This window comes from Moschus berezovskii, chromosome 25, assembly GCF_049115385.1.
Source record: "Moschus berezovskii isolate FMDL1 chromosome 25, NW_MosBer_1.0, whole genome shotgun sequence".
NCBI lineage: Eukaryota > Metazoa > Chordata > Mammalia > Artiodactyla > Moschidae > Moschus > Moschus berezovskii.
Genome location: NC_142484.1, coordinates 17,327,873 through 17,340,711, shown reverse-complemented (window position 1 = coordinate 17,340,711; position 12,839 = coordinate 17,327,873). Strand labels below are relative to the sequence as shown.

At 46.8% G+C, this 12,839-nt stretch overlaps 1 protein-coding gene across 2 annotated transcripts in view; it reads right to left on the bottom strand.

Moving 5' to 3' along the window:
* Window positions 1-12,839, bottom strand: part of ETS1 (ETS proto-oncogene 1, transcription factor) — a 130,788-nt gene that overhangs the window by 24,095 nt on the left and 93,854 nt on the right. For both annotated transcript variants that reach the window (XM_055415891.2, XM_055415893.2), the window contains 4 exons: window positions 11,397-11,597; window positions 7,667-7,744; window positions 6,285-6,533; window positions 1,441-1,701 (listed from right to left, as the gene is read on the bottom strand). In XM_055415891.2, coding sequence (XP_055271866.1) covers window positions 1,441-1,701; window positions 6,285-6,533; window positions 7,667-7,744; window positions 11,397-11,597 — 789 coding nt within the window. The remainder of the gene's footprint in view (window positions 1-1,440; window positions 1,702-6,284; window positions 6,534-7,666; window positions 7,745-11,396; window positions 11,598-12,839) is intronic.

Sequence of the window (12,839 nt, the reverse complement as noted above, 5' to 3'; positions counted from 1 at the left end):
AATATTGTAGAAAGAAAAAAGTAGGTGACTTTTAAGCTCCTTTCTGGCCCACGACTCTTTACATAGTCCTGGTCACTACTTCAACATCCAAACATGACTCCTGAGCACCTCTGCATGCACTGAACTGCACGAGGAGCTGGAGGGATACAACGTAAGAGACACACCCTGATCCATGAAGGAGGAGGAACTTTTCCAAGCATGTGAGTTGTTCTCAAAGGTCAGCTGGTTTTCCTTGAGTTTTCCCTCACAAAAACAGGGATAGAGCTCAGTCTTAAGATCAGATAGACACCTCTCTAGAAATGCAGACTGAGGTGTCTGTCTTAATCCACACAAAGGGTCCTCACATGGTGACCCGCCCAGAGTGGATAAATTCCAAGAGAGGCCAAGACCACCATTGTGCATTCGAAGTTTAAAACAAGCTCCACTCACAAAACAATTTCTGAATTTTAAAACACTACAATCTTACAGGCTTCCCTGGTGGCTCTGCAGTAAAGAATCTGCCTGCAATGCAGGAGCTGCAGGAGACGTGGGTTCGATCCCTGGGTCAGGAAGTTCCCCTGAAGGAGGGCATAGCAACCCACTCCAGTATTCTTGCCTGGAGAATCCCATGGACAGAGGAGCCAGGTGGGCTACAGTCCATGGGTCGTAAAGTGCTGGACTGAAGCAACTGAACAGGCACAGTCTTACAGAAAAGATCTGGTCATTAACATATTCCTACCCCTCGGACAGATCTCAGATACACTCTTCAAACCTTCCCAAGGTTACACAGCCTCTGTGCCCCACCACGCCTGGACAATGAATTGCTCTGCTCTATAACCAGATTCTCAAAGCCCACGCTCTCAATATACACCTTCCTTTCTCTATGATCTTTCTTTTGTTCAACGTGAGTACAACTTTTACTTCTGGGGTAAAAAAGTCAATAATAAAGCTCAGTGAGAAGAAAGGTTTCCTCTAGAGGCCAGGATCTAGCCTGAGTGTAGGGTGACTGAGGGCGCTTTTCCCATTTCCACTCCTGCCTGATAATGAGGATTCTACTGCCAATGAGGCCAGGGAGTAGACCCATTTAGCGATGGCTTTCAGCGGCGCTGCTGCTGGCTCTGTGTTCAGAGAGCCTTCTGAGAGCAGGTGAGAAGCCCCTTGATGCTAGGCCAGAAAGGCAGAATTTCCAGAAGCACTGGATCGACAGAATTCCCTTCCCCTAGTTACAGATCCAAAATATCAGATTTCCTGCCACTCTTGGAAAGAATCCCTTTAAATAGAATGATACGATTTGCTTCCAAAACCCAATGGCTATCTGCAGAGCGGCCTAAGAGGCTGACCCAACCTCTCAGAGTCTACTTGTCACCCAAGAAAGAAAGGGGGTGACCTTAGGGGCTGGAGACAGCACAGAAGTGTCCAGGGAGCCCACCCCAGCAGGCGGGAGGAGGCCAGGCGTCCTACCTGTGTAGCCGGCCAGGGCCGCAGCAGGAATGACGGGCTTGTCCTTATTGAGGTCAGCGCGGTCACGCACATAGTCCTTGAAGGTGCCCTTGGGCTTGTGGTTGGGCAGGGCGGCTGGATAGTCCTCGGAGTCGAAGCTGTCGTAGGAGGGGACGCGCTGCAGGCTGTTGAAAGACGACTGGCTGCTCCAGGACTGCGTGAGGCGGTCGCAGCTGTCGTAGCTCTCTATGCTCTCGAAGGAGTCCTGGCCCCCGAGCTTACCTGGAGGAGGAGGTGGGAGGAGGGCGGAGAGGAGGGATGGGAAGAGACACTGTGAAACCCTCTCGGTGAGGATGCGCAGGAGGGATACAGAGAGGGACGTGGCCGGTGGGGATGGAGGTGCATGCGTTTGCTCCAGGGAAGAGGGGCTGCCTGGACCCAGCCTGAGAGCCCCCTGCATGGTCTGGTCTTGCTCCAGAGCCCCTAGGACCGAGACTCAGAGCCGGGTGTTGCTACTCATCTCTGCCAGGGGGAGACAGCAGTGCTTGGAACGACGAGAATTCCACAACCAGAAACCTACAGTCTGAGAAACACGTCTGTTATGACGAGATTTCTGGCCGATGAGTTAGAACCAATGAGTGGACGAAGAAATCTGAGCTGCATGAGGCTCAACTCACCCTCTACCCTAACTCAAGCCAGGGAGATGATTTCAAAAGGCCCCATTTGGCAAAATATTTTGGTCATAAGAAAAAAAAAAAATCCATTACACTAGGAGAGGATTGACCTTCCTTGACCTTGGAACTAAAACACTATTTTTTAGCTTTTTTTCCAAACACTCTTTGAAATGTACATCATACTGCCTCTATGCCTTCTCAAATAGAAAAAGAAGTCATGAGATGTTTTTTTTCCAGGAGGTTAAAAAAGAAAACATTATCATTCTTCTAAATAGAAATCTATATTCTTTACCAAGCACTATCTGTACTTGAAATTTGTGCTTTATTAGGGAAATGAAGGCAATTAAAAAAAACAAAGAAGTTGATTAAAGAGTTAAGGTCCGTAGCAATGGCAGAAATCCTTTACTCTGTGAGTTGCTTAAGGCATTCTTAACTGACCACAAGATCATGCAAGTTCATTAATTTCCCAAACCAGGTTATAAACAGCTGCTATGATTGCATAATAGCTCTTAGAGAAATTTCCATTGGCAAAAAATGCCATTTAAAAGGCGGCTGAAAACGAGGGAGGGGGGAGACAAAAACAAATGCAGCTAACTGCTGAAAAGGCTCACCGGAATATTTTTTATGTTTTATTTCCAGATACTTTCCAGGCAGCCTCAATTAAATCATGGGAGATTAAATGGCTGATTGAGTCCAGCAAAGTCAAGAGGCCAAAGGATGTGACAAATGTGCATGCAGAAAAACCTGTGAGTCAAGGCTGGCTGGCCTACTCTGACGTTTAAATCCCAGAAGAAAGGTGGTATATACAAAGTAATACTAGTAAGTTTCTGATGTATCCTCCCCTTCACAACAGAGGAAATTCGTTAAGACAATGAAATTCAAATATTTAATTTTGGTGTCCAAACCCACAAAATTAAATATACAGTAATTAGGAAGGAAGATATATCGCTTCCAAAAAAGATTTTTAACCCCAGATAAAAGAAGTTAAATATGTAATTTTTGCATTATCGACTCTTGTAAATTTCCTGAGCCTCTTATCCCGTCCAACACTGCTTGGAACAAAAATATAGTTAGTTATCTGCTGCGTCTCATTCCTTCTTCCAACCACTCATTCAAAGAACGGCAATCCCCAGAAAGCCTCGGAGCTGTCGGCCCCATCCGCCAAGTCCACTGTCACATTTGCAACTTTTTATTATTATTGTTATTATCATCTAGTTAATACTCTGTAATGACCTACATGGGAAAATAATAAGAGTGGATATATGTGTGTGTATATATATAAACTGATTCTCTTTGCTATACACCTGAAACTAACACATTAGAAAACAACTATACTCCCCAAAAATGTTGTAAATAAAAAAACTTATAAAAGAAGGGATTGTCCCTTCCAGAAATTCACATTAAAAGTCTCAAGAAAACAGACCCCAACCAAGAATGCAGCAGCCTCTTTTCAACAGAACAGGAAATTTTGTGGCCTCCCATAAAAAGGTGTTTGCTCATTCCAGCTGTCCATCTTAAACATACCAGAAGCCTAAGAAAGAGTTTATATTTTCATGAGGAACACCCCACCAAGTCCCCTGCATTTACACTCAAAAGTCCCTGCGATGATTCCGTCAGTCATTTTTATATTGGGAGGGCGTGGAGACTGGAATTTCCACTCGCTGGACAGCTGAGGTTCCAAGGAACCCCAGTAAGCCAGGGACACTGAAGGAGGCCATAACCACCCCCTGGCAGCCTCTCAAACATGAGCCAGATGCAACTCTGTTGAGAGCTGCGGTTTATAGCAGGAGGCTGCTTTCATTTCAGCTCTCTTTCACAATCCTAGAGCTGGGAACCTTCATTTACGGGTATTTTTCTCCCAAAATGGGTTGGTTCCAACTAGATGAGTCGCTCAGTTAGGCTACTGTGTTCAGAGGCGGGGAAGCTCGTGTCCTCTAAGACATCCATCAGCTGGCTTTCCTGAGAAACATCTCGGAGAGGTCCTTGCAAAGCTCCCTGACCCCACCACACAGACCTCAGGGCACCCAAAACAAGAGGTGGGGGAGCCCCGTGGCAGCCCACTCAACAGACCAGCACAAAGAAGACAGCTCTCTGAGTCCAAGGAAGTGGCACAGAAACACTCTGTCAACCCTAATGCAGTCTGGGAACACTGTGATTATTGTTCGTCATCTTCAACTAACAGTGATGCTTTCAGCCTACCCCAGCCCTGCCATGGCAGAGTCAATCACCCTGCTGGAAGACGTCCTGTTTGCAGCACTTCTCACTCATAAAAAATCAACCGTGAACAAAACGGTCTGCCCCCAAGTTTGTGTGGGGAGATGTTCGCTGTGAGCAAAGGAGAGTGAGGCCAGAGAGCAAGCCTTCCTACTTCTCTCTGCAGTTCACCGTCTGGCCCACCATCATTCATCTGGGGTCGCAGGAACCAAGAGAAGGAGAGGGAAGAGGCCAGCTACACAAAGCAAAGCCAGACGCGAGTGGAAAAGAACCAGCAACAGTCCTGCCCAAAGTGACAGCACGCTGGGCCCCCACCACACACACACGCACGCATGCACAGCCTCACTGCACACTCACAGAAAGCCCCATGAGAAAGACAGGCGTACTGTTGCTGGGACCTGCCTGAGAAAAAAGGTACGCATGTGAGTCTAAGTATTTAAACAGACCTGCACCCAAAAATAAAGAAGAAAGGGGAAGGTAAAGCTGGTCCCACCCATCCCCTTCTGTCTGAAACACAAACACCCCGTGGCCCTAAGGAGGCAGATTACAGGCTCCGATTCTGCTGGGACTTTCCCTCCGCAGGCCTGCTGGGAGGAAGTGGGAGCCTGGACACTCAAAGGAGCTGACAGTGTGAGGCCCACGAGGCCCTGGCCTCAGGACAGGGGGTGGGGTCAGCACTGAGCAGAAGTCACTGCGGGGCTGGCCAGGCCTGACTCCTATGACCAGAGGCCTCGCAAGCGCCACTCGGAAAGACTTTCTCCTGCTCCTCTTCCTGTCTGTAACTCTTTCCAGTTTATCCATCAGAAGAGTCAAGCTAGTTCCCCTGTTGAGTGATCGGTAGCATCATTTCAAATACTTGGCAGGAAAGGAGATTACAGGACTGGCAGGAACCTGGGTAAGCTTCTGCATATTTGAATTAGAAAATTTCAGGACACTTAAACTCAAAAATAATAATAATAATAATGTGTCACCTAATATTTCTGGGCTTCTGTTCCCTTTTCTCTGAAACCTAATTTACTCTGATTTTAGGAAGAGTTCTATAATATCTGAAATCATGCCTTATTTCTGTTTCATTTTGGATAAAAGGTAACATCTATAACATCCAAAAAAAAAAAATCAGCTAGTTCCTCTCCTATGAGCAAATCCATCTTTATACAGGACTGTCCTTCTATCAGAGCAAACAGGTCTGGACAGGTCACTAGATGGGCTGTGTCTCTGAGTGTTTAGGTCCTGATCTTTAAAGTTGAGGGTATTTAACCTTTTCTGGCTTTAGAAGGTCAGTCAGCTCTATTCAGAACCATGTAGTTCACTGTCAGTGCATATGTCACCTTTGTCATAAGAGTCACGGCAGTGAGAGACAGTATCTAGTTTTGGAAGCTTCTGGCCACCTCTTTCCCTGGTCCCCTAGCTAAATACACACTGAGATCACACTGCTGATGACTGGTTCCAAATAAGCTGTTGGTTAACCATCTTCTATCTTCCCAAACCAAAGAAGTCATAGGAGGTTGGGAAGCCCAGGCTGAGAAGCAGAGGTCATCAGACACCAAGCCAGGAGGGGCAGTCCGACTCGGGAATATTCGAATACCAGGACGACGCGGAGATCGATTCTCTCCGGGAGGGTTCTCAGAATCATTTTTGTGTGACTGTGTCCTCCTTAAGCAAAATCCTCTCAAGGGAAATAAAGCACACACGCACCTAAAATTACGATCTGGTGAAATATCACACCTAACTAAGAAATGTGACTGGTCTTCCTGCTGGATTTCAATTCCTCCATGGATCCACAGTCTTCGTCATTATGAAAGCCTCGGCTAAGACTTCATGAGACAAAGTTCTTAACAGCTAGACGTTTTAAGACGGAAAAGCAAAAACTCAGGAATGCACGCGGCTAAGAGTGAGGGAGGGGAAAAAAAATGGAACCTAGGAGATGCATCAAGTGAGGTAATTCTTAGAAACTTCTAGAGCAGAAACGTGACCTACCACGACTGGCCCTCCCCATGCACATGTTGTCTGGGGTCACCACTTCTTGTTTGATGGCAAAGTAGTCGGTTTGCAAGGTGTCCGTCTGCAGAGGGTCCCGGAGGATGACCGAGGGGTAGTCGTTCTCATATTTGAGGGAGAGAAGCTCCTCCGAGCTGATGGGATGGAGAGTCTGGTAGGACTCTGTGATGAAGCTGGGCTCGGAGAACTCCGAGGGAGGGACACACTGGGCATGCTCGATACCGTAGCCTGGAAACACAGAGCATGCGATTGGAGAGAGCAGAGTTGAGTATCGAAAACAGGCTGTTCCCTCCCCATTTACAATGGCCCCGTGTTAACCAAGCTGACTACCTTAGGGAATAAAAGACAAATACTTGTCAAAAAAGGGCCTGGGTTTTCAATCTTGCTCCACTACTTAAGGGCCATGGCCCTTGACAGACACTTCCCTTTTCTGATTGAATTCTCTCATCTCTAAAACAGGGTTGATGACAATCTTCCCCAGGGCATTGTGATAAAGATCCAAGGACAGCACACAACCAACCTTTCTAGCACACAATAAACTCATTGTTGCTTTGAGTATACAGATCATAATAAAGTAAAACGACAAAGCGAAAACAAACCTACTTAAGATACCCTTTGAAAGCAAAGCCATCAGATAAGCACGGCCCTACACTAATTCTCTTCCTTCAGCCATTCCTGAGGGATCAGGCACCAGGAGGACAAGCCTTTCTGATCAGAGACAGAACCCGAAGTTGCAGGGCACGCCCTGAAGGAAAGATTTCAAAGGGAATGCTATTGCATATACTAGCAAAAAGGAAAGAACAAGATCAAAATCCCAACCTGAACCTCTGCTGGCCACCATGTGGCCCAGGGTAAAACGGGACCATTGGAGGGAAGCAAATCGCAGTCTCTCTGTGACTATCTGTCATGCTGAAGATATCAGCGAGATCCCAGTGTAGGAGCACGCAGGTGAATAAAACGTGCAACAGGTTGAAACCTTGTGCTTTGCAGGAATAACAAAGCAAATAAGCAAGAGTCTACATGTTTTCTAAGGCTTTTTTTTAATATATGGACCATTTTTCAAGTCTTTTGTTACGATATTTGTTACAATATATCTTCTGCTTTATGTTTTGGTTTTTTGGCCACAAGGCACATGGCATCTTAGCTTCCCAACCAGGGATCAAACCTTCAACCCCTGCACTGGACGGTGATGAAGTCTTAACTACTGGGCCACCAGGGAAGTCCCTAAGAGTCTACATGTCCGAAGCTATTATTTTCTGCAGAATTGCCCGGCAGGAGCCTGAGATGGCCTAGGACAGGGTTCCTTTCCTACGTTCCCATTAGTGAGCAGGAAGAGAGAAGAGGAGCCAAAAGGAACTTACTAATGAAGTAATCCGAGGTATAGCGGGACTCTGGGTAGGGAGGGTTGACTCCATTAACTTGGTATGGCTTCACATCCTCTGCAACAGACCAGGAAGGAAGGGAACAAAGAGGTCAGCATGCAAGCAGGGCTCAGCAGAAGAGGGCCCTGGAGGCGAGGACCATAGTGATCTCAGTCCCTCTGAGAGAAAATCTGCATGTTCCCCTACTGAGCTAGTGTCTGAGCCTCCCCTGACTGGAGCCTTGTCTACAGATGAGCTCACCAAAGTATGGCTAAGTTTATGATTTCAGTAGCTGGAAAAGGGGATTTAACATCTTGGAAAGCACGCCCATGAGTAATCTCGAAGGGCTGGGAAGGCATCCACCCTCTTTCTGATGCATGTGTGTGCCGCCAGCCTCCAAGGCTTGAAGACATCTTATTGTTGTTGTTTAGTCGCTCAGTCGTGCCCAACTCTTCGCAACCCCATGGACTGCAGCCCGTCAAGCTCTTCTGTCCATGGGATTTCCCAGGCAAGAATACTGGAGTGGGTTGCCATTTCTTTCTCCAGGGGATCTTCCTGACACCTTGGGAGTTTACCAAAATCAGTCGCCAACATTCGAACAGATCAGGTCCAAAGTTTTTCAGAAACACAGGACAATCTTTTTAGGCAGGAAGGTTTTTCTTATTTTTTTATTGCTATTTTATTTATTTTTGGCCATGCTGCACCGCACAGGGGATCTTAGTTCCCTAACCAGGGATTGAACCCCTGCCCCCTGCACCAGAATTGTGGAGTCCCAACCACTGAACCACCAGGGAAGTCCAAGCAGGTAGATTTCAGAGCCTCCACTTCTTTCAGCAGATATCTGCTGTTTGGTGTTTTTTCCGTTGCCCTCAGATTTCAAGTTCAGGCCCAGATAAGATACTAGTAAGGTGACTCTTCTTGGTGAAATATGATATTAAGAGCCACAAAACCAAAGTTCTGTCCTGGTGCCAAGCTCCGCAGGAATGAGAGTAGAATGCAGATGAAGGTAACCAGGCAGAGAAACTTCTCCACTGAACGAAAGTGAACTTGTAGATCCCCTAATGACCCTGGAATCTGGTGCTAGCCCCTGACTACTGTATGGAACAGTCGGATTACATTTCACTGTAAGAATCAGACGTAGACAGAGGGGGCTGGTTTGGGTTTTTCCTCAGTATTTGATAGCTTGTTGGGAGCAGAGACTGCTGGGAAAACAAGTTCATGCCTGCACAGAAAAACAGTTCCCAGCTGAGATAAAATGATTAAACTCTGCTTCAGCAGCTTATCAGATTGAAACATCCCCTGTACCTTTGGCCTGCCACCCCACCCAGAACAGCTATGTTTTTTTCAGCACTGGGTTGCCGTATTCAATCACAGAACAAAAGCTGTAGCCTCAACACAAACATCACGCTCAGCTCTTGGAGGATCTGAAGAAGCAGTCTTCCGTCTCCCTTGAAAATGGGGAAGATGTTCTCAAACTCAGGCCATTACGCTCTCATTCCCCTGAATTCACTGGTATGATTCCTCTGCAGGGAGGTAAGCAGCTGATTCATGGGAAAAGACCCTGGTGCTGCGAAAGACTGAAGGCAGAAGGAGAAGGAGACGACAGAGGATGAGACGGTTGCATGGCTTCACCGATTCAATGGACGTGAACTTGGGCAAGCTCTGAGAGATGGTGAGGGACAGGGAGACCTGGCGTGCTGCAGTCCATGGGGTCACAAAGAGTCGGACATGACTTGGTGACTGAACAACAACGAAGCCAGAAGCTCCTTGCCATGAGTCCATATTACTACACAGAGGACACCGGATGGGAAGTTTGACTGAAAAGACCCACGTTTAAGGAAACAAGTGATGCTGAGGAAACCACCTGATCTGTCCTCACTTTACAGACAAGGACTCACTCTAAGAGGACATGCCCTTCCTGTGTCCCACGGCTGCTTTGAGAATCCAAACGGATTGGTTCACAGTGCAAACTTTTCTGTCTATTCATCCTATTAATTTTTGAGAGTTTGATATTGAAACTCCAACTAAAAATCTTAATTTATCTACTTAAAAAATAATTACATAGTGGAGCTATATGTACCTTTGTTCTATATTTTCCAAGACTCCTGTAAATGTGTTATCATAATTTCATAATTTAAAAAAAGGAAAACATATTTTCAAGCTCTTTGGAAACAAGGAAATGCTATATAGATGAGTTGTAACCAATCAAAGCAAAACTGAGACACTGTAGAACACCTGGCTGCCCTGGGGTGCTGATGAGAGGGAAGCGGTGCTTTGGCAGCATATACTTGGGTGACACGGTCTGATAAGAGTCCACTGCCATGTTTATAAGTCAATGCTTGCATCAGACCTGCTCTGAGCCTGCTGTATCCTTTCCCTCTATAAACAGGCGCTCACATCAACAGGTTATGAGTGGTTTGTGTGTAGTTACACCGAGATCACGGCGTGGCTTCAGGGAAGCCAGTACCGCCGCCCAGCAGTCCTGGGCCAGATTCACCTACTTCTCAATTCTGCTTATTTATTTTTCAGCTACAGCTAAGAAGGGGAGAGGAAAAAAAAAAAAAAAGTAACACTTCTGTGCCGAGAGGAGTCTAATTTGGGTCTCTCCTGGGCATTGCAGAATGGAAAATATCCTTAAACAAAGGAAGATATTATATGGAATAAAAAGTGCTAAGCCTGAGCTCTGCTCCCTACCCCCCGCGTCTGCGCCAGGGGTTGAGCTGGTGACCACAGGGAAAGGGTGGGCCTGGGTCAGAGAGGGCAACGGGCTTCTAGGCTTACAGTCAGCTGGAGGGCACTGCTGACTGCTGGTAACTGCAATTTATTTTAAGAAGAAATTCAGAAAAATAAGCGCAAAAACACCCAAGTTTGCCGCCTGCTGCTGTTTCTATACTCAGCCTGGACTGTGGTGCATGAGTCACTCGGTCCAAAAAGGTTGGAAGAGGCTGGTAGGAGAGGCCATGTCATTACAAGGTTGCAACACGGCGTCCTGACATAACCCCGGCTTCTGCTTCAGATGGAAAAGGTGTACCTCGCGACTGCAATTCCAATCCCGTTAGTGGGCAGAGAAGACTGCTTATTAAAAAGCTCTGAAACACTGAGCTTGGATGTGGCCGTGGATCAAGGGAGTGTGTTTCACAATTGCCAAAAAAAAAGTAAGGAAAGAAATACTCTTTTGCTGGTTGTGGGCGCTGCTTGTTCAAGCAGTATGTGAGTCTAAGATAAGGACTGAGATTAGAACTTTGCAAACCTAGAAGCTTTAGGAGGTAAAGATGAAAAGTGGAGCCATCCACATGTACACTAACATATGTAAATAGACAGCCAATGGGAATTTGCTCTAGGACTCTGGGAACACAAACTGGGGCTCTGGAATAACCTAGAGGGGTGGGAATGGGCGGGAGGTGGCAGGGAGACTCAAGAGGGAGGGGACATATGTACACCTATGGTTAATTCATGTTGATGTGTGACAGAAATCAAACCAATATTGTAAACCAAGAATCAATCAATTAAAAATAAATAAACATTTTAAAAAAAAGTGGAGTATCCAGGACATGGAAGAAAAAGAAACTAATGTTTATAAAGCACCTGCTCCCTACCAGGCACCACGCAGCAAGTCTCCATGGACACTCAGATGACGACTTCGATGTGGCACACCACTCCCCAGTCGACTTCAGAAGCTGCCCCATACAGGTCCCACCTCCCCCACCCCACCCCGTCCTCATGCAATTACCTTTCTGCAGGATCTCCAGGTGTTCCCACAAGATGTCCCCAACGAAATCTGGGGCCAGCTCGAGAAAGCAGTCTTTCCCCAGTGCGCAGAGGGCTGCTCCGTTCATACAGAACTTCTGGAAGTCCACACCCTTCAGGCTGAATTCATTGACAGCCCACATCACCCAGTCCCGAACATGGGTCTCTGTCCACTGCCGGGGGTCTGCGGGGAGAGATCAGATGATGTCCCAGCAGATCAGGGTCTCAACTCTTCCCCGAGCCTCAGAGACTACACGAAAGCACCTGACCTTCGCTGAGGACGTTCTCAGATTCACGGAATGAGGAAGGCCTAATGGAGTATCTTCCATCACCCTCCTCCCCGCATCCAGGTCAGCCCCATCTTCTCCCTCCCACCAGTTAGTTGATCACTGCCATCAGCCAAAAAGTAACAAAGAGTATTTTCCACCCATGGACCCTTCCAACAGGTTCCAGGAATCTCCTCTCTCACTGCCTTATTTCCATCAGACTTAATTAAAGCCTGGGACAAGGGAACAAATGGCTCCTTGAACCGCAATAATGACAAAGTCAAGTGTGCTCTGGACGTTGCACTCACCTCTCCCTGAACTTACTCATGTAACTTACTTGCAGCCTTTATGCTTAATTATTCTTATCTCAGTTAATGATGGTTAGTTTAGCTGTCCTTGCATATCCAGTGTGACTGGTTTCAGGACCCCCATGGATACCAAAATCTGGGGAGGTACATGTTCCCTTATATGTATATAAAAGGGTGGGGCACACTCAGCCCGCTGCTCGCATTCCCCAGATTCAGCCAACAGAATCAGAACTGTGGTTGTCTGAATCTGCCAATATGGAACCCTTGGATGAGGAAGGACAACTACAGCAATAATAGCAATTAGTAACAGTACGCCATTCAAGTGATACTTAGTAGTAACAACATTATTGTGTGTGTGTGTTAGTCACTCAGTCCTGTCCAACTGTTTGCAATCCCATGGACTGTAGCTCACTAGGCTCCTCTGTCCATGAGATTTCCCAGGCAAGAACACTGGAGTGGGTAGCCACGTCCTTCTCCAGGGGACCTTCTCAACCCAGGGACTAAACCCGGGTCTCCTGCACTGCAGGCAGATTCTTTACCACTGAGCCACCAGGGAAGCCCAACAATGTTATTAGGTACCTGTATTATACCAGATAACCTGAAAAATATATACATAAGACAGGCTCTGCATTGAGGAGCCATGTAGAACAGACGATATATAACCCTCATGTGTGGCCCTGGTTTAACATGACTACACCAGCGCGTGGTACTGCCAAGAGCTCAGGTGATGGCAGGGCGTGGTACTTACAGCACACCTCCTACCTCCTCTCAGTCTTATCCCCTTCAATCTAGAAGATGACTTTATAAGATGATGGAAAAGTGGATGGTCAGAACTCACGTTATTCTGCTTTA